The 27,062-nt window shown below is 28.3% G+C and overlaps 1 protein-coding gene across 3 annotated transcripts in view; it reads right to left on the reverse strand.

Annotated features, from left to right (window-relative positions):
* Positions 1-27,062, reverse strand: part of Piezo (piezo type mechanosensitive ion channel component) — a 171,175-nt gene that overhangs the window by 65,122 nt on the left and 78,991 nt on the right. For 2 of the 3 annotated variants that reach the window (XM_067048891.1, XM_067048892.1), the window contains exons 3-23: positions 26,397-26,492; positions 26,181-26,306; positions 25,826-26,095; positions 23,234-23,480; positions 22,960-23,119; positions 22,470-22,586; positions 20,727-20,786; positions 16,759-16,879; positions 15,677-15,763; positions 12,556-12,653; positions 10,639-10,905; positions 10,170-10,296; positions 8,676-8,872; positions 8,437-8,585; positions 7,235-7,378; positions 6,528-6,670; positions 6,302-6,444; positions 5,303-5,488; positions 5,120-5,204; positions 4,817-5,007; positions 4,520-4,721 (exon numbers count right to left, since the gene is read on the reverse strand). In XM_067048891.1, the coding sequence (XP_066904992.1) occupies positions 4,520-4,721; positions 4,817-5,007; positions 5,120-5,204; positions 5,303-5,488; positions 6,302-6,444; positions 6,528-6,670; positions 7,235-7,378; positions 8,437-8,585; positions 8,676-8,872; positions 10,170-10,296; positions 10,639-10,905; positions 12,556-12,653; positions 15,677-15,763; positions 16,759-16,879; positions 20,727-20,786; positions 22,470-22,586; positions 22,960-23,119; positions 23,234-23,480; positions 25,826-26,095; positions 26,181-26,306; positions 26,397-26,492 (3,216 nt within the window). Of the gene's footprint in view, positions 1-1,289; positions 1,380-4,519; positions 4,722-4,816; positions 5,008-5,119; positions 5,205-5,302; positions 5,489-6,301; positions 6,445-6,527; positions 6,671-7,234; positions 7,379-8,436; positions 8,586-8,675; positions 8,873-10,169; positions 10,297-10,638; positions 10,906-12,555; positions 12,654-15,676; positions 15,764-16,758; positions 16,880-20,726; positions 20,787-22,469; positions 22,587-22,959; positions 23,120-23,233; positions 23,481-25,825; positions 26,096-26,180; positions 26,307-26,396; positions 26,493-27,062 lie in introns of all 3 variants that reach the window. The other variant, XM_014414973.2, reaches the window with a different exon arrangement.

Raw genomic sequence — 27,062 nt, forward strand, 5'->3', positions numbered from 1 at the left:
ATATATATATATGAACACAATATAGTAAATGAATAAATCTAAATTACTAACGTTACACATTTGCTGCTTGAAAGCTGGAGAATTCTGTAGTGAGTTCTATGGTATATGGGAGAAGTGAGAATAATTGACCATCACAGAGTGTTGTCCCAATGTCTTAGTTCAAATATCAGCTGTTTAATTTCCAAATTGGCAAATGTGTAAATGTTAGTAATTTAGATTTATTAATTTAATATATTGTGTTCATATGTATTTTTTTTTTAAATGAAAAGAATTATGTAAAAGTACACTTTTTTCCAATATTCAAATATTCACAGTAATTTAAAAACATGACCTTCAAAAGTATATCACTGCTTTTCTTGAATATTAGCACTTGTGATAAAAAAATATATATTTTTTTTTTTTTTGTTTGAAGTATTCTATAGATAGATAGTGCCGTATACTGGAGTTAATTTGTAACAACTCAAATAGCTTTAAGAAAGTTTGTAGAACAACCTCAGTAAAGAAAGTAACCACAGTCTATGGTACTGTAATAATATAGTTGGTATATTGAGCTAAGTTGGTAAAAGACGTCAAATTTTCTCAACAGTTCTTGAACGGAATAGATGTATTCTTAACTGGTTGTAAAAATGTAGACATGGCGGAGGCCAGTCAGAAAAATTGTCAAATCATTTTAAATTGAAATTAATGTGATTTTAAAAATTAAATTAAATTAAATCTGTACCACTACAGGTCAGGGGTTCAGTGCTTTGTAAAGAAGTACTGTTACTAGTCCAACGGTTGTACAAAGAGATGATTTGGTCAGAATCACGCTCGACCGCCAGATTTTTATCAAATTAAGGGTACCCAATTTAAGAGGCTGGGTGGACCCCAGGAGGACTCCAGAACCCACAGGAGTTGACTCATGGCTACAGTGTAACAGAAAACAATTTTCTGCCCAGCCGGATTTGAACTCGTGTCCTTAGAGTTAGGAGCCACGCGCTTTACTCTGTGGCTACCACGCTCCCAATTTTATAAATGAGAATCATAAAGTAAAGATGGAAAGGGAAACTTATGGAGGCCTCATGACTAAACTTTATTCCAAACTTTGTTATTCATTTGAAAAACAAATCATAAAATTTATAGAGTTGTAATATTATATATATAAAGCAGATATAATCTTGAATAGTTCACTTAACAAAAAATATAAACCAATTGATCACCGGTAGGTGAACTACATTCACAAAAATACTACTCGTATTTACTAGTTTCTTAGAAATATCACTGGTTTAATTAACAAGGTAATTACATACGGACGCCCGATTTCCCATACAATAACCACCCTCTGGAAAGAGAATGTAATATGCGGAAAAATATTTCTTCTAGGAATTCCCAGGGAAAGCCTGGAAAACATTAATTATTATTTCACCTTGATCATGCTAATATAGTTTCCACACTACAACTATAGACAATTAACCCTATTCTTAGCATAAGGAGATAGGTGGTATCATTATTTCATTTAAAGTTCAAATAAATATCTTTAGGATCAACATATGGCCAATATATCCTAATCTAATAGGTAGTATCTAATAGAGATAAGAAATTAAGGAACACTGCTAAGATTGAGAAATATGGTAAAATTTATAACTTGTTTTAATATTTTTTCAGCTTATTTTTTTAATCTATCAAAATTATGTTCCCTTGTCTATATCTCACAAAACCGATCTAGCACACAAATTGATGCTGAATTATGTTTAAAGAAATTAAAAACAATAAACTAGTATAAAATGAAGGTAATACCATTTTTTTTTGCCCTCATTCTCTTTATTGCCCCTAAATAAAAAAAAATATAGCAAGAAGAAATTAATTTTGTTTTTATTCACTAGTTGCCAAGAATAGGGCTACTAAAAATTAGGAATTTTTTGAGAGTATAATATCTGAAACCTTAATTATTATCGAAAAGAAACAAGAAAAAAATACTGGTAACTATTTGTTTATTTACCTTGTATGACTACATTTCTTATTAATTTTGTTTATCATTCATTACTTCATTAGTTATTATTTTCACAGTTTAATAGTTTGATCAGTTATTTATAACTATAATTGTTATTACTTTAATCACTTTCAGGGAGAGGAGGGTCAAGGAACAATTCTAGGAAATACTAGGAGTGGCACCCAATGAACTTAAAGGAAAAAGATCTAGGGGATGGTTAAGTCTAACTTGTTTAAACATATTTTTTGTTAAAATTGGAATTAGGTTCAGTTGTTCATTCACAACCACTAAACATGAATAGAATTTATAACTGTTTTATCTCTAATATATAACTCAAGTTTATTCTTATTCATTTAACTACTTCAGCCTTCATCATTTAACAATAATTAATTTCCTCTGTTATTTGTAATCATTATCACTTTTTACTACCATTATCTGTTATCTGCTGCCATTATACATTATTATTTCTCTATATAATATTTCCAAATCAACATTTTGTTCAATCAAGTATTAAAAATTAACAATTAGTGTGGCAGAATTCTTTAGTGTAGATAGCGTTTATTAGGTTTTCGAGAATTCTGTTCCCAAATTTACCAATAGTATTTGTGACCATGCATGGGTACTTCAATTTATTGTTACTTTGGTAGTTTTCTTCCATATAGGGATTGTTTATTGTGTTTTTGGGGACCCTGATTCAGTTTTTGTTTCGTATCAGCTTTTTTACTGCACATGAGTATTTCAATTTATTGTTACTAATAAAGTTTTATTAAATTTGGAGACCATTTATGGTATTTTCAGGGCTCTTGATTCAGTTCTTTGTATCAGATTTTTTATGATGCACACTTTAATTCACAGTTGCTCTTTCTGTTTTCTTCCAAACATAGTAAATTATTAGATTTTCATAAGTTCTGAAGTTTTTTTCAGAAATGCATATATGCTATTGGAAATTCAATACTAAAAGAGGAATCAGAAACCACCAATCTATAAAAATGATTCCTATATCCAACAAAACTATAAAAGTAACAATAAATCCAAATACCCATGTTTGGTTATAAATACTATAGTAAATTTGAAAATAAGATTTTTGGAAATCTAATAAACAATGAATAATTCCTTACTCCTAAAATGAAGAATTCTGCCAAACTATAATTATTTCATAAAGCTCAATCACACACAATGTTGAAAACCCAATGAACAATCATTAAATTGATAAAATGCTCCTTCAAAAAATAAACAATATAATTAAATTAACAAGCATATGTTACTTTCAAATTTAATACCAGATCAGCCTGGTGGGCCTTACATGGTTAATGTAAGTTACATTAATAAGCATATACAAATAAATAAAGAGCTTTAAATTTCTTTTTTGTCATTTAATTTATATTAATTAAATTTTTAATCTTTAATTTTATATCTAGTTCAAGCATTTAATATAGATTATCTAATAAATAAAATAAATGTCAGATAAATAAGCCAAAATTATTTGAAAAGTCATTATTGAAAGTAACATAATTATTTTTACATACAAAACAAAAATGTTATTTTAATGAAATAATTCGAGTTCAATTGAGTTACAATTGAAATGTAAAAAGTTGTAGATGAATTGGAAAAGATTATACTTGACTTGGAAATGCTATATTCACCATCGATTATTTCCCTAGTTTTTGTAACTCATACTTTTCAATGTATTTTTATTATATTATTACCATTTTAAATTTTCTTATTTTTAACAGTATTTTTTTTGTTACTAATTTTATTTCACTTTTATTGTTACTAATATCTATATCATTTTGTAACTATTATTATCTCACTATCTTTGTTTCAATTTTATCCCTGGTGATGGTCCACATAGTTGGGTCATATCCAATAAAAAGGATCCAAATGACTGTATCCTGATTATTTTCTCCAATACAACAGTTCTGGGTATCATTTGTAACATTCTCATTATTTCTGTTTTTATTTTATGTCATTTTGTTACCTATGTTATTTTTATACTCGTACGTTAGTTTTAATTTCTTTCTATCTTTTTCTTTTAACCCTGATAAAGACATACAGTGTAAGTCGAAGCATTTAATAAATAGTTACCAATACTTTAAACTGACAATACAGTAACATCAGTGGAATTCAAAGAATTGGATATTAGTAGATATTCAGTAAAAAAAATTAAGCTTACATATGCCATCTCATGTTGTTATTAAATTAAAATATCAATATGTCTGAATTTTTTGTTTTTCATGGAATAATAGTAATGCAAATGCATGTATACACAAGTATGTGAAATCAGACAAGCTTACAATAAAGAAACATGAATCAAGTTTTACAAAAGAACCCTTTTTACTTTACCAGCAGGTGGTATTATAATAAAATATAATAAATTATAGAGACTTAATCAGGTATATTTATATAATAAATTATATTATCTAAATAAATATTATATTTATACAAATTAAAGGTTCATAAACAACCAAGAAAAATAAAATAATAATAAGTTCAACACATGCTTAAGAAAAAATTTAAAAAAATATATTTTTACATAAATAAAATACTTACCAATACAAAGAAATGGTGGAAGCCCAACAACCAACGAATATTGGAAAGGTATAGATACGGCAATGAAAATGGTAAGAATGGGCCATAAAACTGACAAAACTGAACGTCTTGGAGTTATCAACAAAAAGATCCATACAGCATAAATACATGCATATATATCCATTCTAGTACCAATCAATATTACAGCAGCAATCAAGCACAACTAAAACAAAAAATTAATATGAGATAAATAATTATAAGAGGAATATAAAAAAAAATAAACATTCAGCATAAGAAATGAATCAGTTAGAAGTTCACCTCAATACCAAATCTGTAGAAAACATAATTAATCAAATATTTAACACAGGACAACAAGTTCTTTTCAGCATGTACAAAGGTAATACCAGGGAAAATTATTAGTGGTCGTATAAGAGATCTGCCCTTCAGGTGCCTTTGGTAATTCTGCCGAGTCAATACAACAGCATGAAATGTAACTATTAAAATTATAGCTGAAAAAGAATACAAAATAGTAAAGTAAAGATAATAAAATACTAATATTTTACAAAGCACACACTAAAAATTATCTGTAGAACTGGGTGTGCTTAAGATGGGATATGTTACCAATGTATCCTGACAATAGAGACACAAGAGAAGAATCACTGCCAGTTTTCTCAAATCCAACCCATTTAGCAGTGTTGTAAGTTCTCTGTGAAAAATAAAAAAATAAAAAGATACATATATAAAAAAAAAAAGAATATAATTTATGTAAAAAGAAATTTAAAATAATTATATAGCATAACTTACATTATCATTTTCACAGGAAACATTAAATTTTCCATGTTCAATATACTCTATCTGATATATCATTTTAGCAAGCAGAACAATAGATGCAAAAAATGACATTGAATGGGCAACAATGATCTGTATATTGCTACCAAACATCAGCGATGCAACAGTCATCACTACAAACAGCATGTGAAGAGCACAAACCTAAAAAACAAATAAATGATAAATGCTCCCAAATTTTTTTTATAAATAGACAGAGTTGAAGAATGATAGTTGAGTAAAAGTATAATCCAGGGAATAATATCTGCTAATGAAAGGAAAAGAGTGTTAAATAATAGAAACTCTAACAAATATAAATTCCAGAAATATAAATTCCAATAATAGAAACAAATAGAATGGAACTCGAAATTGAGGCAGATTCACCCATGAGAGCTCTTACTTCAAACTAAAAACAAACCTTAAAAAGCAGTTTGATGATTCAAATGTGTTATATGCACAAGTGGTGTAAGTCAAAACTGGATTTTTGAGATATTCAACACCTGAGGAAGAGTTCAACAAAGTTTTTGGTAAGGAATAATAATTTCAGATAGTAAAAGAAATGGATAATACTTATCTTTGATAAAAATTACAGTTCATTGAATAAGTACATTTGCATTCTAAAAAAGCTAGCCTTGCCATTCTCAAACTACAGCAGACTCTCCCCTATCTAATATTGCTGGGACCTACATGAGGCCGGATAACAGAAAACACCAGATAATGGAAATATATATGTATTAATTAACTACATGTAAAACAATAATTTCTTTTTTGTAAAAAATTTACAAAATTAATTTTCCTCTTTTGCAAGTGCCAGATAAGGTAAGGTGCCAGATAACACAATGTGGGAAGTTTAACACAATAAGGGAGAGTCTACTGTAACTTCATTAAAAAAATTAATAATTTAAAACGTAATCAGTCCAATGTCAAAATATATTATGAAGGAAAAAATTTAAAACAATAATAATACAAATAACTTACATTATATATAGCAACCAACATGACAGTCAACATAACAGCTTTGATAATATGGAGTTCAAGAGCCAGATAAGTAAACTCAAGAAAATTTGAATACATTTTAAAAAAAGTATGGGTTATAGACTTGAGTGTCATCTCTCTAAGAGCTGTAATTGAAAAAAACATTACATTACATATCAATAATTACCTTTTAATTTATATCATCATTTTAAACAAAATTAGTCTTGACCTTTTCTTATACTAAAGTGCATTCTCTTCTTATGGATTGGTGGAGAAACACCCTCAGGCACTGTTTCACCAGCTTGCTCAGGAATTCTTTGTGTTCCATCTGAGGTGGAAGATATGCGGATTCTTCTCACAGAACTAGTTCCTCTGAATGAATAGCCATGCAGTTAATAAATTGCTAGGTATAATAAATAATATATAGATACTAATATGTTAGTTTATATATACAACAGTTTATGTTGTATGAAGACAAGTGAAATATACACTAAGTAGCAAAAAAAAAAAAAAAAAAAAAAAAAACAGACATTCAGGTTTTTCCCAATAATTCATATGATTTTCATCTTTATTTGTGATGAGAATTAGTTTCTTTATAGATCATTTAAAAAAACCACATTTCCTAGCAAAAAAACTTCAACAACTCCTATAACCCTTTTGCCTTTAAATTTTCTGAAAATGCTTTAAACCTCAACAATTATTTTAACTTCGACCATACATCAATCTTTGATACTGTCCCCAACCATAAAAAATGTCTTATTTTGGAATCAATTCATATCAATTTAACACAAAAATTAGTCAATCATAAAGTCACACGGTCAATCAGCAATCTTTCAGCATATCATATATAAATTACAATTGAAAACTGAATATCAGTCATCTTAGTAACATAAAAAATGTATTAATTAACTCATAACAGAATTTCATATGTTCTACCTGCTCTTGATGTCTGATATAGCCAAGAAGTCTTCATGGAAATAATACAACTGAATAACTGTGATGATGACAAAGAATGTTGGAATAAACAATTTGAAGAACAAATCAGTTGTTTCATAGCGTTCTAACCCTATGTCTCTTTGCCTACAATATTAAAAAAAAAAAGAAGATATTAATATAGTTGTATATACACAATAAATAAATCAAATAAATTTAAATTTGCCATAAGAATATTTCATTATAATTTGAATACCGTTTTAATACCAGTACTCCTGTCAAGGTAATTCAAATACCTTTTCTTGTAATGATGACCAATTCTAATAATGACTTATTCTCTCTCAATTATGAAGGCAAATTCTTGACATACTATTGAAAATTCCAGAGTGAAGTGGACTAGAGAAGAACTGGAAGAGGTTAAAAAGTCGAATTCACTAACAAAAGAAACTTCAATCATCATAACTAAGGCATACCAAGTTTCATTTCAAAATTATCAAAACTCATAAGAATATGTTAGGCTACATTGTAAGGAGGGAGAAGTATGCTGCCGATTCAGATCAAACACTCGGAGGAATTTACAATCATAGAAGAAGTTAGACAGGGAGATGCATTCAGCTGCCTTCTTTTCACCATTATCCAAGGGAAGGCTGTAAGAGGCTTTAATAATCACAAACCCAACTGTGTTGACAACAACAAGGCAACAATGACAACCAAGGATAAGATTTGCTGGAAAGCAAAAATCCAGCTACAAGATGCTTGTATGGAACTCATGACAGGAAAGTGGGTGCATAAGACTGACAACTGGAGAAGGATAATCAAGGAGACCATGACTTACCAACGGGTTGTAGAGCTGAAGAAGAAAGCTGTTTAAAATATAATTTTTTATAAGAAAAAATATTGGAATTCCAGAGTTAGGTGCATAGAATGAATACTCTCAAAAGATAAGTCACCCAACCCTGTTATGACTTATCAAAAATTAAATAAAAATTCAAAAAATGGAAGACGTTAAGGGGTGATCATGTACACAGGAACATCCTGTATAAAGTCTATGATTGGTTACATATACCAGCCTAAAGTTAATTCATGGACAGTTATTGAATGATAATTTATTTTTTTAATATTACAAGGAAAACTGAACAAAGCCAATTATTATAGCTATAGAATCAAATAAATATCTTTATTACATTATTTTTTATTATACTTACAGTTTTTCATCAATATGTAGATAACGCTCCCAGTATTCGCCAAAATGATCAAATTGGTAAGTGTAAGTCATGACTAAAATGAGCATGGAATATATTATAAGTATAAGCCAAAACCCATACATCAATTTCCTCCATAATGTCCAAGATATCTAAGCGATAAGTCATGGAAAAAAGTTTATCATTAAAACAACAAATAACATGCTAATTTTGAATTAAATAAAGCATGACACATATACTACCTGGAAAGTCAGAATGAACAACAGTGCCAATGCCATATAAACTATTCTGAAAATTGTCATCCTTTCTCCAACAATTCCAAATGTGAAAAGAACAGATGCAACAACCCATATCCAAAATTTGGTCAGCAAAGCACGACAAAACTCCCCAATACTCTTAATCAGCTGGCTTGTTTTAGTCTGAGATTCATCACCAAGACCTTAACATATAGAGATCAGATTAACTCATTCAAAAAGTGTTTTAAATACTGAGTAGACATGAATGATTCAAGGGGTTGAGGGGGAAAACGCAGTCATTTCACCCCAATATTTGATTAATTTAATGAAAACTATACTTAATTACTGATAATAATTGGTGAGTTAGCCAAGAAACAGTTAAGGGTAATAAAATATGGTAACTGTTTCAGAATGTTAAAAACAAATTAATTTTTTATTTGAAGCCCTATATCTTTAAAACTGCTTACAACACTAAAAAGTCTGATAGAACATAACCTAAAGTAGAGTAAATTTTTTAAAATATGAGCCCTAATAGAGATGTTTAGCAATGTATAAATGTAGAAATGTAAATCAATATTTTGTTCATTTGTGTAGCTTTGAGGATTACATTACGGAATATCACTCCCTAATACATTATTTATTTCAAAGGTGAAATAATATTTTATAAAGATGTATAATTGGTAAACTGGTATACACACTATACCTTTGGAAAAGTAGTCCAATAATAATAATTTCAAGGACTCAACTAATTTGAATTAATATAAATAATTTTGGGTAATTGCCCAGTAATTACAGGAGTTGGAGGATATAAGGAGGAGGATGAGATAAATTAATTTGATAAAATAAAAGGAAAGTACTTTACAGCCTGGGGACCCTCTAATTCTTATTAGTGTTATAGCACACTACATTAATAACATTTGTTAGTGTTATAGCACATTATATTAATAACACTAATAAGATTTGAAAATAAGAATTAGATGGTTCCCAGGCCATAAAGTATTTTCTATACTTTCCTTTTTTCTTCATCAAATTATTTTATCTCATCACCCTCCTTAAATCTTCCAGCTCCAACAATTTCTCTCCAATTCACCCTGACAGTCTTTTACTCATTATCTTTAAATTCTAAAACTGCTGCATTAGACAAATTCTTTACCAACTGTTTGTCCTTTTATAATAATTATTTTAATACATTTATTTTATGATGGCCACTCAAATGAGTGAGTTGATATTGTATACACACAAATAGGCATATATTCATTTACACCACAGAAGTTTATTTTATTAAAAATCATGGATGGACTGTTGATCAATTATTATTTATAATTCATAGAGGAAGATTAATCCTAAGATAATTTTTTTCATTTCATTTAATTTCCAAACAAAGAGGACTTTAATGATAAATATTTTCTATATTTCTGATAGTGAATAAATACCAAAATAACCAGCAATAATTAAACGCTTCTATGCTTTTACAAAAAATTAAAAATTCATAACATATACCTGTAGCTGTTCCAACACCAATTTGAAGAGGTGCTGCAATATCAGCAAATGCAGACTGGTTTCTAGCTTCCCTCTTCTCAATGACATACTGCTTTAATGTAATCCAGAACATAAGGGTAAATAGTGTCTATAATCAGAAATATGTTTTTGATTACTAATCTTCCATATAATTCAAAATAAACAAATAATATTAAACTATAATTATCAGGGGGGAAAACAAACATTTTTCTTTAGGAACAAAATGCATTCTCACATCTTTTTGAAAGTTAAAAACATATGAAGTCTCTAAATGGTAAAAATTAGTTACTATAAACAAGTTTCTCAAAAATGGTTTTGTGCTCTATTATATCTAAAAATTAATTTTTATTCATAATCTGAACATAATACATTATGAAAATACCCTTAGCAGAATAATTTTTTTGTATTCAGAAAATAGCTCACATAATTTTTTTTTTAATTAATAGATTACCTTAATGAGAAGTGGTTTCACAGGAAGATGAGTAATCTTCTCAAAACCTATCTGCTTCAGATTGAGACCCTGTATAGTCTGTGGCAGCTCCTGCTCAGTCAGATCCATACCATAAATGTACTGGGCGAGAAGAAGAAAAATTGCATAGAGGACAAGAAATGGAGAGGAACGGAGCATGGCTTTTCTCTGATTTGGCATAAGCCACATGATGCTAGCCCAAAGGAGCAACACAAAAGTCAGCCAACTGTGGTAGGCAATACTCCAAGTCTGAAAGCATCAATTGTATATAATCATACATAATAATGAGGGTCTAATAATTAAAATTACATCTTTAAAAAATAAAACCATTTTTATTTTGTTACATTCTTTAATGTATATAACAGAATGAAATAGATATTACAGATACAATAGACATTTTGGTTATGATCAAAATATAACAATGTTGCTTTCTCATTATAGCACAAATAGTTCTAAACTGATTGCAATAGGCAGTGTTTTGTTTAAGGACAAGATGGCTACGGAGGTAAAAATAAAATTAAAACAAAAATATTAAAAACTGTATGATTACAAAGCAGAGATTTAAAAGATACTGTAGACCTTCTTCAGGGCCACAAAGAACAAGATAAAATACAGACGATAATCATAAAAGAGAAAAAATATGAAATGGAAGTATATAAACCATTAAAGAAAAAATAACAATCAATAGTTTACAATTGACAGTATAGAACTAAATATTAAAAATAAATGCACAAAGGATAAAGAAATACATTAAAACTAAAAAGATTAAATAACAAATAAAAAATAAGATAAGGCATTGATGACCAATGGATTAAATTAATTAAAACAAAGAAGTAATATAAATTTATGTTATTCTAATATTTTCAGTAAAAAAAAAAAAAAAGTATCAGGTAAGTATTTTATTTCCAAAATATACAATACATAAATTTAGTTCTGAAACTGAGAGTTTGTACGAACATATTTTTTAATTTTTGTCCATTATAGTGGAGCGAAAAGAGCTAATAGAGAATAAAATTGGTACTGTCTCCGGGACTGGAGCAGTTCAAATACATTAAATTCGTACTGTCTTGGTTAAATAGGGGGTTTCTGTTGAGAGATGTTTCAATGTATATGCATAAGGCAATTTCATGAGTCAGTCCTTATTAAGTCAAATTAGATAGATCACTAAATTAGAAAACTGTTCTAAATGAGCACAGTAATACTCTATTCCTGTAATTTCAAGGAGTGTGTCAAGGGTATTAACACATTACACATTACTTTGATCAAGAAATCCAGAGTGAAATCCCAATGACTCTTTTGATCATTTCATGGAATCTTAAATGCAGGAATATAATCACTCTAGGATTTACAAAAATAATAATAATAAAAAGGCTGCCAACAATACCTTTAAGTTTTTGAATTTCTAGCATCATTCTGAGAGGGCTAAAAGACTTTGATAGTAAGCGTATAATTAAGTTTTGTGTTTATTTGAATGTAGGTTTTTCTTAAATGAAAGAATCCTATGTTTAAAAAAATAATTAACAAATCAAACTGATTACACAATAACTAAACTGAAGCTTAAAAGAGTATTCCTTAGTCTATTAATGCATTCCAATTAGAGAAAATTCTTGTAATTTTAATATAATGATGAAATCAAATGACAACTTCTGATAAATTTCCTTATGTCCATAAAACTAAAGACAGTATCAACACAAACTAAAGATGGTTTTAAAATAATCATTATGAGGACCAATTGTAAATGTGAGGTCATTACTAAAAAAAAAAAAAAACTTAATATTCTCTAGTAAATGAATGAAAAATTGGTAAAGAAAAAAGCAATCACAGTGGAAATTAAAGATAAGTCTATATAAGCTTAAATACAATAAATAAAATAAGGAATCTTTATAACAAAAAATATACCATCATGATAACATTTGTCGCAATATAAGATGACTGTGCAAGAAGTTGTGCTATTGTAAGTCCAGCATTGATTATAACATCCAACATGCCAGTTGATTCTGAAAAAAAAAAAGAAAATAATTAAAAATTAAAAAACAATAAATATTTTGTGAAATTAGTGTATTAGAAAAACTAACGTGCAAAAGGCATAATAATATTTTATATGGCATAGAAAGGCATAATAATGTTTTATAGAGCAGTTATTGACAAGGCTTAAATCCTGGGACCTTTTTAGTATTTATTACAAAGGAGTAAAAATGAACAAGGAGGAACACACAAGCTTATAAGGGAAAATGAATAGCAGTTGAATACACTTGCCAATAGCTTCAGTAACTAATCTTAATGACTAAGCCTATCATACTAGAACCCAGCGTACGCACAACCTGGTGCATGGATTGATCTGTGTATCATATTTTATGATACAGAACCCCAAATAAGACGTAAACTCTGCAATCTTTCTAACTAATCTTCTCATAGGATTAGCATCAACCCAAAGGAACATTAATTTTCATAGAGTAAACTGTAAAACACAACCACTTTCAAATTGTAAATTAGGATATCATTTATGTCAGAAGTGGATCTTACACTACATAAGCACTTTTTAGCTAAAAGTAAAATAACTATTGTTCAATTTTCAATAGCAAGTATTTTATAGTAGATGATGCTTTTGCTTTTTAATCCTTATTGAAACAGAGGAAAGACTATATTCACAAAGTAGAGGAGCACAATGTAAATATGATCCCACCAGGAACATAAAATCAACTTAAGTTGCAAAATATTTAATTCCATGGCATACATTTTTCAATGTTGTATACCACTTTATGATAACGTTTCTTTTATATTAATGAGAATCAGTAGGTTTTGTAAATACAATGGAATTATTATCTGAAATAATTGGGACCAAACCAATTTTGAATTATGCAAAATCATTCTTTTTTTTCTTTCACTATCTCCTTAGTGCTGTTAGGCACGGATTAGCCTCAATTCATCTCTTGTGGGGCCATCTGTAGCTAAGGGAGATGAGGAGTAGAACTTTGCAACCTCAGAACTGCAGCGGTGATGGTTCGAATCCATCCTGGGGGTCGACTTTTATTTCTTTGGTAGTCCCACAAAATTCCTCACTAGTGAACTCACTAGTATGTTATCTGCATAAATTAAAACTTCGGACCGGTACTTAAGGCAGATTTACTGGCACTTACAGTTTCACAAGGAATTATTTTTTTGCATATTTTTCATACCTAGACCATCTTAATATTAAATGGAGGAACTAAAAAAATGGAGTGGAGGGAACTAAAAAAATAATTCTTTAATTCTGTAATAACATGCTATTATAATAAACATTATGGGTGATCACGCAGTTCTATTTTATAATGTAAAAAATCTTTACATGTATTGATTGTAGTTAAAGTTGTTCTAAATAAGAAGGCAGTCAAAACAAGAGTTGTAGAGGGAAAATAGCTCTTACAAAATGTTCCTGACAGCGAAGACACAAATGAAAACAAGTTTATGAATATTGTGAGATGATGATCAAAACCATAATCGCAACTGTTGTCAAGTAGAGTGGGTAGATACATAATTACCTATAATTTAAGGTTAATTTTATTACTTTTATTTTTAATAAAGTTGATTTGTCATTTGAGAATAAACCTTAAGGAAGGAGCCATGTTTGAAACATGCATCACAAGAAAAATACTTTTGCACATGTTAAAGCGAAGTAGCAGAAGGAATTTGAAAAAATTAATACCGGACCATTTTCACTCTAATCCTTTAACTTCCCTCTGAATTTAGACCAAATTGGATGACACGTGTTTGAAATTTACGAATGATGAGAAGAATATGTTTATCAGGAGTAAATGAAAGTAGATTATGGAATTTGATAAAATTGATATAGAGTCAACAAGATAACAACATTCATAATCAATAAGGATTACATAATAATTACAATAATAACAGTTCAATCAATTATGCACAAACACAACTTTTACTGCAGAAAGACTAAAATGAAAACTAATTTGTCTCTTAGGCTTCAAATGTAAAAGGTGAGTGAAAATGCTAGATTCTTAGGACATAAATTTATTTAATTTGTTGCTTTCTTTAATTGTTACATACAAAGCTTTCTGACCAGAGGAAGCAAAAGAAAAAATGTTTAAATGGTACTAGGTATTTGTAAAGATACGGTGTATTGAATATTATACCCACATCCAAAATAGTATTTTTAGGGGTTTTTGCAAGTTTCCATGGAAACGTGCAAAGAAAGAATTTATAAATATTTAGAATATATTGAAAACAATTCTTCCCCCAGAACAGTGCAAATGCTCATTTAAAATAAAAGGATACAGCAAACAATGTTTATATTGGATTTTGCAAATAAAGAAAGTCATGTGAGTGGACATAACCAAGTGGCATGGCTACAACTTATTGGAGTGGGAGAGAGTTCAAAATTTACACTTTCTCAACAATTTGGAACAGATTTCCCAACTTTCCAACAGTCTAGGAAGTTTTCTTGAACTTTATTCTTTTCTTACATTTTTGGAAAACTGACCTTTCTAAATAGCGTTTATTAAATATTAAAATAAATTTATTAAGGATTGAGTATAAATAACCGCTTTCAATGTGTAACCATAAATTTCATAGTTTAAAGTAAGATCTTACATTTTAACTTTCATAACTTTTTGGATTTTTAAATTCGTGACACCCCTACTAAGACATTATCAGTAAATAGGAAAAAATTAATTCACCTTAATAGCAAAATAAAATTTGTACAGTGCGATAGCTAACATTCACAAAATAAATTAATAAAACTAATTATTGAAGCAGTAAAAAAACTGAACAGATATATGATTTTAATAGGAAATTTAAATCATCAAGTATTTCAAGATGTAAGTAACAGTGAACAGCCTTTTTATAATTGCTAAACTAAATTAGTGATGGTTAAATGTTAGAAAATAAAATAATGAATAATGGTTAAAATAAAAATAAAATAAATAAATAATACAGATAAAATTAATGAGCACATCCCCAACCACAGTAATCCAAGTTAATTCCATTATATATGATGAAATTGAGTTCAAAATAATGGCACCTTGCCTGTGATGAGGGAGTCTGTCATTGCCACCATTCTTTATTTCCTGAAGTGGGATTCTTTCATCTTGGACATCATTTATAGTGTCTGTAAGCGGACAGGCAACAACACAATAGCTAAGGTTAGTAAATGATAATAGCTACACTCATACAATATGAAAACAAACCACCAAAGGAATTGTGTAATAAGTCAATATTTATAGAATCTAAACAAAAACTCTCTCAGGATGGTATTATAACCAAACAATTTCAGCCTACAACTTAAAAAAAAATTGGAGTCGGAAACAAGTTTCAATTGGATAGGCCACACTAGTGTTGCCATCAAGTAAATTAGTAGACCAACTTAAATTCAATTTAAGTTACTCAGGTAGAGTGTCTTGCAGAAATTATTTAGGATTTATTTATATTTTTTTATTTAATTTAGATAAAGTTTATCGATTCTGGAATGTTGAATATTTGAGAAATGCACATTAAGCATAGGTTTAATGATTTTCTAAAGACTGGTTAAACAAATCTAACAAATGATGTGAATTAAATAAGATTGATATGGTTATTAAACATTATATATATTTCATAATAGCTATACATTATAAGCTTGGATTGTCAATACAAAAAATAAATAAATAATAAAAAAATATTTCTAATACGTTTCATGACTTATGAAAATCCTAAAATGTAGAAATTTAATTAAAAGCAACCCTAGGCCAAAGAAATAACAGACAGGATAAAAAAATTAAATAAAAATTCAAATGAAATAAATGAGAGAGTAATGATGATGACAACAGACTTAATGGTGTATTAATATGGATAACAAGTAAAAGACATTACAAAATGTAAATTGATTATATATTTATTTTAAATTAAAAACCTTAGGAGTAAAACATTTCATAGAATAAATTAAAATGTATTAATAATAAATTATTATTAAATGAAGTATTAATAAACTGTATTGTATACAGTAATCACTTTTTGTGTTTTTATGAGCTTATTTGTGGTAATCAAAGAGTAAAGTTAGTTCTAATTGCAATAGAAAATAAGCATAACATATTTAATATAAAGTATTAATGCAGTTACAAAATTTACCTTCAGGAGCTTTTAAATCATCTGAAACTTCTGTAAGAGTAGCACCACTTCCCCTTGAGTCTTGTAATACTCCTCTTCGTGGAGGAGTCCTTCGATACAAAGATTCTCTACCTCGAATCAGCTTAAAGCACAAAGTAAAAACACTAATAAGCATGATGGGAAATATAGTTAATATATGTTTATGTATATTATTGCAACAACAATATAAAACCATTTTTATTAAACACAAGTCAGCTATGAAACATGATATAAATCATGTAATGATTGGATAACATTTAGAAAATAATGAAATGAACCCAATCACATTTAGGTTGGGGTTCTTTGAATGGCAAAGATATAAAACTCGTACGATTTTTCTGCCATACATTCATCAAAACACACAGAAAAGTATTAATCAGTGGTTTTTACATGGTTCAGGAATGAAAAAGCCTAATGTACTGTTTAAATTATTTTAATCAGTTAATATTTAATTATTTATATTTTTTTCTTTTAACTTTAATTTTCAGCAAAATTACTAATTTATACTGATCAAAATGAGACAAGATATAACAAGAAGTATGAAATCATTCAACAGAAATTAATTTGTTTATTTATTTTTAAAAAAAATAATGTATCAGAACAAGAAATCAACTACTTTAAAATAAAATTATTCTAAAAATTAACATACAATGTTAAATAAAATTAACATTCTTTACTAATATTCTATAAATTTAAATCATCAAAATGTATTTAAATGAATAAGTAAATAAAATTTTACATAATTTTGAATAGAAATAATAAATAGGTTTCTTTATTTAACTAATACCAAATTAAAACTTTGTTAAATTAATGAGTTTCACAAATTTAAATTTCAAACTAGTTAGAAATAATTGGATGGTAAATAAGTTGATACCAAAATGATTGGATTCTTAAAATAACTTGTTTCAATTCTGCCTTACTTAGTGAGAACACAGTATCTTACTTTTTTAAAAAAGTTATAAGTTACATTTCCAATAAGCCAACTATTTGCTAGGACTAAATACCATGAGTTTTGAGGTATTGAAACTGAAAAGAATATTACATTTACTTAACAAATTTAAACTAAAAGTAGTGATTCTGAGTACAATGATTATTAAATCTCAGGAAACTGTATTTTAACTGACCAGGGCAGAATTATGTTCTGATTGATTTTCTTAAGGATATAACTATGTAAAAAACTAAAAACAAAATGATAAAAAAAAGAAGTTAATTTTGCAGAAATCTAAACTAAAATAACAAGCAAATATTATTGGTAACATGTAGAGGTGGTAAAGTATTTGAAGCTACTACTGTGAATAGTGAACACATTTATTTGAAAAAAGAAAATTAAGCATGCATAGGAAGTAATAGTAACTAAATAAGCACATAATAATACCTCAGGTTTAGTTAAAGGCATAACAGAAAGATTTACAAACAAGAAGAGAAATAGATTTTAAAACGAAACATCAATAATTAGAAGTAACAAAAATAGTATAATTATCTACTATTTGAGTTTTTTTTTACCGCACCCGGACTATATTCCATTCATCTATACAAACGGTCAATCAATAATCTTCCAGTATGTCAAAAATATCACATTAATTTGTTTCATGTCTAACTATGGTTAGACCACATTGAGTCCTAAAAAGCTAAATAATTCTTAAGTAAATATTTTAAAAATTTCAATAATTTAATCATTGATTTTATGAAATAGTATCAATCAAAGTTCAAAAAATTTCATAACTGGTGTGTTTTTCAGTGAAGAAATAATTATAACATATAAAATAAATAATAATTTTAAATAATTAAAGCTTATTGTTTTAAAAATCCATATTATTTTTGTTTGTTTGTTTGTTAGTTTTGAAAGGGTGTTTAACAGCCTGGTCATCAATGCCCGTTGGTTGTTGGTTTTGGTAAGGCCTAGTAGTTCCATAGTCATAGCTTGGTATGGTGTCCTGATCCGCACCAGTGGGACTCATTTCAGTGATATTCGAAATATTATCTAGCTAGGCAATTATAATTTGTTCAATAATTGTTACGATAGTGGAAATGATGATGAAAATCAGATAAGTAACTGTTCTAATTTTAAAAATAAGGTAAGATAAATAGATAGTTATAATAATTAAAGGCTGATTATTAAGTTAGTCTGATGGATAAATTTAATGACTCTTTCTATTACGGATTCGTCATTTCTCAACACCATTGGAACATTTGTTGGTATCCCTAACTGGTTCAGAGTTAATTTTTAGTGATGACATTCTTCAAAAATGTGTTTGACGGTCAGATTACTATTACATTTCGAACATTTTGGAGAGGCCTCTCCTGTTATGAGGTGAATGTGTGTCAATCGGGTTGTCCTATTCTGAGTCAGGTGATCACTACATCTTGGCAGCGTCTACTTCGGGTTGATGTAATCCAGGACTTCAAATCTTTCTTTATAGATTTCAACTTACTGGGTGGACTTTCATCCCACATTACCTGCCATCTTTTATTAATACATTCCTTTAAAGGGCTAGCAAGTTCCTTTGCAGTTTAGATTGCTGCGGTTCTACCTGGGAGGACTAGCGCTTCTCTAGCAGGTTTGTCGGCCATCTCGTTTCCTGTAATACCAACACGCCTGGGAGCCCAGATGAAGTAGACTGATTTATCTATTTGTTTTAGCATTATTAAGTATTCATGAATTCTTTGAACGAGTGGGTGAACTGATAACATTATATCTAGTCCTTATACTAGAATATTACATCTTATATAATACTAGAAGAACGGTTATAGAATCCAATATTATTACTATATTGCCATTTGGTATATTTGTCATGCAAAAGTAAAGGACGGATGCTATGGCATTTAGTTCTGCGGTATAAATATTAGAGAGATGATGCTGTTTTCTTTTATGGGTTGTGTTTTGTGTCACAAAGGCAGATCCTTTAGTGTTATCTGACTTCAAGCCATCTGTATGTATAGCGGTATGTTCTGGTAAAGTTTGTAGCAGTTCTCGGAACTTTTCTTGATATTTTGACATTGTTGTATTTTGTTTGCGGTATTATTTCTGTACAACTACATAAGCAGTCTCTATTAAAATTTATATAACTTTAATAAAAGAAAAGCAAATTGTTGTTACTTCAAATTAATACTACATAAGATAAAACTTCATTATGATCTAAAGAGGCCATTTTCCATTTGAATCCAGATCACATACCAAGTTACTTCTTAATTTTGAAAACTATAAATAGAATTAAGAACAACTAAGAATAGTCTAATACCTTTCAATATACAAAAAAAAGTTACTGGATAAATAAAAAAAATATAATAAAAGAAAAAAAATGTTCCATTTGCTCAATTGAAAGGCTTTTATAAAGAGTCAATATAAATTGTTTTTGTTGCCAATTTATATCAATATTTTATTTGCTTGTTTTTTAAATTTTAGATATCAAAAGAATACTGATAATCCCTTAGCCAATAATCTGAAATATTGTTTTTGACACATTATAACAAATTGACCAATCAAATGAAACTTTTATTCCCCATTTAAATATTTTCCTTGTTCCATACTGAACAATAAATGATAAGAGTCAGGCATCAGTCGCACACCATCACCAAAGTCTAATTCTTAAGCTAATCGTTTGTTCTAGTAGGAGTGTTTTAATTCGTCTTGGAAAGAATAAAGACTCTGTTTTAATATGGTATAATAGTTATGGATATTTTCCTTACCTAATTTTAAATTTATGAAATTCTTGCATTTTTTTAAATTATTACAAAACACATTGATATTCGTTGAACCTCTATAGTAACATAATTACATAATTATCTAAATAATTTTATTTTGGACAGAATTAATCAATTAGCAAAAACAATATTCCAGTAGATCAACATTTTCTAATCATGAGAAATATTTAAAAAACAAATAAATATATTGGACTAACATGTATAAATTATATAAACTAGTTTGAATTGATTAATTGAGTTACACATACAGGCGTTGATTCAGTCAACACCTCATTATTTTGTCTTGGATCCAAAATGTTGCCTGGCTCCTAAAACAAAATAAAAAGAAAAGAAAAGCTTAGCCAAATACCTATCAATAAGCAGCTGTGCCCCACGAAAGTCAAGCATAAATATTTAAACATGCACATAAAACACAGCCTAAAAATATAAATAATAAAAATAATTGTTTTTCTAACAAAGGAAAAAAAAATTTACCTGATTTTTCTAACCGCTTTGGACATAAATGTTCAATGCAAAAATTGTTAGCTGTATCTTTGCTAACAATAATTGGTCCAAATGACATACACTCTTTTCTTTCTAAGCTTAGGTTTCTAGGTATTTTATTATCTTTCAAATGAGCTTCTAGAATGTTCCACGAGATGTTTAAATTTTGAGTTATTCAGAGAAATAAACTTTTTTGTAGAAAACATTATTTTCAACATAATTACTTTTCAACTAATTATACACAATTTTCAATTACTTTTAAAACGTTTTGAGTCTAGCAGAAATAAAATTACTGTTCGCCACAACTTTTTTTCACAGAACTATGAATGAAAAGTTAAAGGGCTTTGAAAAGAAAACTTTAGGCAAGTTTCATCTTAACAATTAAAAACCATAAAAAAAAAACATGATTTTTGGCTATTGTCCACAGAGTGCCCAATTTGGTACATAGCCACCCGAGGCCATAACCCCACAAAAAAAAAAAAAAAAAAATCAAAATCCACTCATCTATCCAAGAGATTTTGGTATAGATATACAGATTGAAGACCTAAAATATGTTTTTAAGAGTTAGGGAAGGCAAAGATCTGTTGAAAACTGAAAACTTGACTCGATTTCAATGCATTCCTTAACTAGCAAATATAATAAATTGAAGGAAATCATTTTTGAGTTGACACTATTTTGATCTAGTGCTGTGATATTTAAAATCAATCTAGAAAGAATTAATGAGGAAACAAACTAAGAAATAATAAATATAAACTTAGATAACCCTGCTTTGTCAATACTACTGTTGATATGAAATGAAAAATATCTATATCTGAAAGTAGGTAGTAGTCTGAGAAATTGTATTGTATTCAATTCAGTTCGTTTATTATTAGGCTTAGTGGTCAGCACAAGGAGAATCTACGAGACTCTCTCCCTATAATTATGTTTATAAATTTTATTTAATAGGTGCCAATAATTTGAAAAGTTATGCAATAGTTGTCTTAATAACTCTTCTCTAAATTAGTAAGTAGTTCTGTGTATCCTGCTACAAATTAATATCATCAAAGCAACAAAGATTACCTCCAAACAAAATATAAAATGATACTGGACTCTTCTGAAAAATAATTCTATATACTTCACTGAATTAATTTTTTACTATTTCTTGGCTGTTAAATATTTTTTAAACCTTATTTATAGATACAATGGAAACTAAATTTCATAATAAGTCATTTAAGTACAATCAATTCTAAATACAATTTGACCAATTTTAATAAAATTAAAAAAAAAAAAAAAAAAAAAAAAAAAAGCAGAGGAAGAAATTTTACTTTTATTCATTGAAAAACTATCCTAACATCAAAGTTTTTTTTAGAAAGTAATATGCATATATACAGACAATCTTCAGATTAAAAAAATCATATAAAATTATAATTTGAAATAGAATTATTTACAAAACTACATCAATCAAGATTCAGCACAAGTAAAAATGCCTGTACAGCCGGATACGTGTTTGCAGAGTTTTTTATGTTTACCCGGACTTTTCTAGTAGCCGATCGCCACCGGTTAGTCTGGTTACGCAGTAACTTCCCTTTTTGAGACAATCTCGTGCTTAGTTGCCTAGTTATTCCTGTTTCTTTCATTAACAAAACCTGTGAAATCGATTAAATAAACAAGCAGGTAATAAATGATTTGTAAGTAACCACATACTTCCCATAAATCACTAATATAGATCTAATCATATCTATTATGAAAAAAAAAATCTATTTTCTGCAAAGCACACTATGATCAAATTAGAGGATTACTATTAATACAAAGTAGTGCATTTACAAAAAAAAAAAAATAAAAAGCTACTGACACCAATCATTACCCAGAAAAATATTACCTACATGAAGTTTAGGATTATTATTAGGAAGATAATTTAAGATTAAAAAGTATTAATAAAAAAACAACATATTACTTAAGGTAGCAGACTAGGGAAGTACTAGAAGTGCAATTCCTAAATATAAATTTTAATGTACTTACCGGTGCATTGATGATTGCATCGGATTCAAAGCAGAGTAAATAGTAAAGTAATAAGAGAATAAATGGGTTTGCGAATGAAGCCCATTCAAGAGTATTCATATGGGTAACACGGGGATCTTGATTGCAATCAGTTATAAGAAGAGCTGTCAAACCTAAAAACCTGTAACATATTTCCACTTGCAGTGATCAATTTGTACGCCGCAAGTATAATTTTATATTAACATTAACATTGAACAAATCAGTTTTAAAAGCTTATAGAATATTAAGAACAAACCTAGGGATAGGTGAGTCAGGAGGAATTAATTCTTGAATCCATTCCATCTGGTACAGGTAAAGAGCAATAATATGGCCCATGAGGAAAACCATGAGGAGACGACAATACCAGGCAAAGAATTTACCCAACTGCATATTGCAAGCCCAACTCGTAGCCAGCATCAGGAATGATAAATAATAGACACCCGAAAGAATCGAGGGCCTCAAAATCCCAGCAAGGCACATCATCATCAAGCAGATATATTTGCCTACGATTATTAAAAACTTCACCTTATTTCTGAAAGTTTGTTTGTTATAATACATATTTTTAAAATACAGTGAATATTCAAAGGACATTTTAAAATAGATAAATGAAAAAATGTATTAAATGTATAGATAGTTTCAGATAGTGATTATTTAGTAGAGAGAAATAAAAAAAAAAACAACAGAACAAGTTGCTTATGTTTCTTCTATTTATAACAGACAAAGTTTAGATCCAACTATACAGGTGTTTTTAACTACTGTCGACACAAACCTACACTCCCTGTTTTAGCCTGAACATGTTCTGCATAGTTGAGCTAAACTGCAAGAAAAAAAAGAAAGAAAAAAAAGAATCATATACAACTAGTTTTATTTTGTTTCACCTAATGGCTCTCCAAGAAAATAATCAATTTTCTAAAGTATTTTATAAATTAACACCTATTTATTCTAGTAAATAATTTGATTAAGTCTAAATAACAATTGAGAGTTCTTTGACATCCTGAAATTGTGTTAGAGCCTATATATGAAAAGAATCTGAATTTCGAGCTCTAGGGACTGAACTTTTAATCCCATTAATAGATTGTAAAATGTATTTTCTCTTCTGTTTAATCATGGATTAAATAACTAAAACTAAGGGTTCAAGAACCCCCCCTTCCTCACCAGTTCTGGGATATGAGTTGGTGCTTCTCTTATTTCTCATAATGTACTAAAAAATTTGCCAAAGAAAAGTACTCAAATCAGTATAACTTTATCACTATTTCTTCTTTTTTTTTTTTATCCCCCAGAGCTAGTGATTTTATTTCCAGAAAATTGCATTTCCTGGAAATAATCATTATTGTGTATATTTCAGTTGGACACATGACTACCTATACTTCAAAATTAATGATTTTTTTGTTTTCAAAATAGAAGCATATCCAGAAAATTTCCCCCAACTTCAAACCAGATCAGACAAGCCATTTTTCTAAACGTAGATGTAGCAAAGTAAATAAGTTTGCACAGGTGTAAGAGAAAAAGCTGTGAATGGACATTGATAGCAAACCATTTAGGTAACAACCTCTACGATCTCTGAAAATTTTGTAAAAAAATGGGACTAACGGTAGTAGATATAACACCAGAACAGAAATATGACTGCAGATAAACATCGTAAAAAATTTGTTCTTAGACGTCTAAGGGGTAAAATGCGGGTATAAATTTTTAATTTTGAGAACAAATATTTTTTCCATTTCCTTCATAAATACAAAGCTTCCTTACCTGCAGTAGTAAGAAAGCAAAATTATGAAAAATCAAAGTTGTAAAAGTAGGTAAATAATGAAAAATTGAATTATACATAGATAGTTGACATGTAAATTAAGGAAATAGTGTGACAAAAACAATTAAGAAATATTTTCCACAATTTTTTAAGAGCCAACTTTTCGACCGACGCCCATTGCAGTTCTTCACCAGGACTGCTATGAATGGTAGAGATGTACAGATAGGTTGGGTATGGAAAAGAAAGTTCTCTACAACACCTAACTCAATATATCCACCCAGGGTTGAAAGGTTAGTCAAAGATATTTATTAATTGTTTTTTGTTTTTTTTACCTCAACTCAAATTAATGAAATAAATTTCTCTTTTGGTCTATTGGAATTTCTTATTATGTTAATTTAAAATTTTTATTAAATACATAATTTTTCATTTTTTAAAATAATATTTTTCATTTTTTAAAATAATATTTTTCATTTTCCACTTATTTTTTGTAATCACTTTATATTACCTATTATTATTCCTATAATAAATGTTACTTCCCTATATTACTATTTTTTATCTTCTTAATTTCGTGTTACACTGTTTTTTATTATACTAAGGTTATCTTTTTTTTGTATTTATCCATGAAATTAAACGTTGGAACTAAAAAAAAAAAATAAGTTTTACTTTTTTGTGTTCTTCGTTCCTCTGATAGCACCCCAACCATCTTCTTATATAAAATTTGCAATCTATTTCAAGCTCACTATATGAATTACAGCCCAAAATTAATACTTATAATGCATAAAATACGTTGAAACTGTTAATGCAGATTGATTGTATATTTAAAAAATTCAGTAATACAGAAATACAATGTACAAATACAGAAAAATATCATCTATCGATTTTTGAATGTATTTTTCAATAGTAATTATACTATGTATATGAAAAACTCATTAGAATAGCATGAAACACATAAATATATCACCAAAACTCAATGCTAAGGTTGTTTAATATCTTAATGATTCTATAAACAATCCTTTGACAAAATAAACTTTGTTTAAAAAAAAAAAAAAAAAATACAAATACACATAATAAAAGGCTATTATATTGTATAGGCAGATAAAATACCAAACATGGTCAAAATTGTGATCCTTCTCTGTGATGCACTGTTATCATTCGATGAAGCACTCTCTTCGTTATGGTGAGGAGGCTCGGAAACTGGTAACATTTCATCAGTGAGCAAATTGTTGGGATTAAGTTTTGATGAAATAGTGTGGACTACAATAGAGGTAACCAGTACCACTACATCTGGTCCTAAGAGTTTTATATACTCAATAAAATCTAGATTATCAAGTCTCATTAGTCCTACATGCCTTAATATTCTCTCCAACATTTCACCTATTGTAGAAATCATATCAGAGGTAAGAAAAGTAAATGAAATAAGATAAACTATTAAGAATAAGATATGTTAATTTTAAAATACATCTTGGTTCCAGGAGACTACCGTATGGTGGGAATCCGAATGCCAGAACAAGTTGGAATGCAATAGTAGCTATAATATTTATTGAGGTAAGTGCAACAACAGCTTTTTGGAAATGGCCAGAAATTCCTAAAACATTTTAAAAATACACATAATACATAAAAACGTATTGACACTTAAAAAACATGACAAAATTAAAAAAACAAATATTAAATTTACCAGCCATTGACTTGGATGTAGGCACTGGAATAAATGGTATCCATAATAGAAAGAAGAGATATATACCAGAAAGGCCATTTTGTCTTAGCGTAACACCTGAAAATGAAAATATATATAAGTATTAAGTACTTTAATTTTTTTTTTTTTTTTAGAATATTACAAAAATAATTTGAGATATAAATAAATAAATCAAAAATATACCAATAACTAAATACAAATGATAATTAAGACACATTAAAGAATTTTAATATCATAAGTTATTAAAACAATTTCATATGCAATAATAAAATTACTATTTTTTGTATGTTCCATAGACCTACCTTTGTCAATTTTTGTTTCCCTAACTCATAAACATTATGCACACAAGGATGCATTGTAGAGAAATGCTGTCTAAAAGATAAATCAAATATTTATCTTAAACTTCATTTTGTGAAACACCAAAAGATTGGTAAAATCAGAAAAATTCACTTGATATTGCTATTTATTGAGATTAATGATACGGAAAAAGAACATATTTTGATTAATAATAATAGTTCATTAGGATTAGTTTCATTTAAGGACCGAACTGTGTAACCACATTTTCCACTTCAGCAAATTTTACATTTAACATGAAAATTCTAAAATTTGAATAAAAGAAGGTAATGGAATTTGAATTTTTTCCAAAAA

The sequence above is a fragment of the Halyomorpha halys genome, unplaced genomic scaffold (assembly GCF_000696795.3).
Source record: "Halyomorpha halys isolate HHAL.00 unplaced genomic scaffold, Hhal_1.1 Scaffold91.1, whole genome shotgun sequence".
In the NCBI taxonomy this organism is placed as follows: Eukaryota; Metazoa; Arthropoda; class Insecta; order Hemiptera; family Pentatomidae; genus Halyomorpha; species Halyomorpha halys.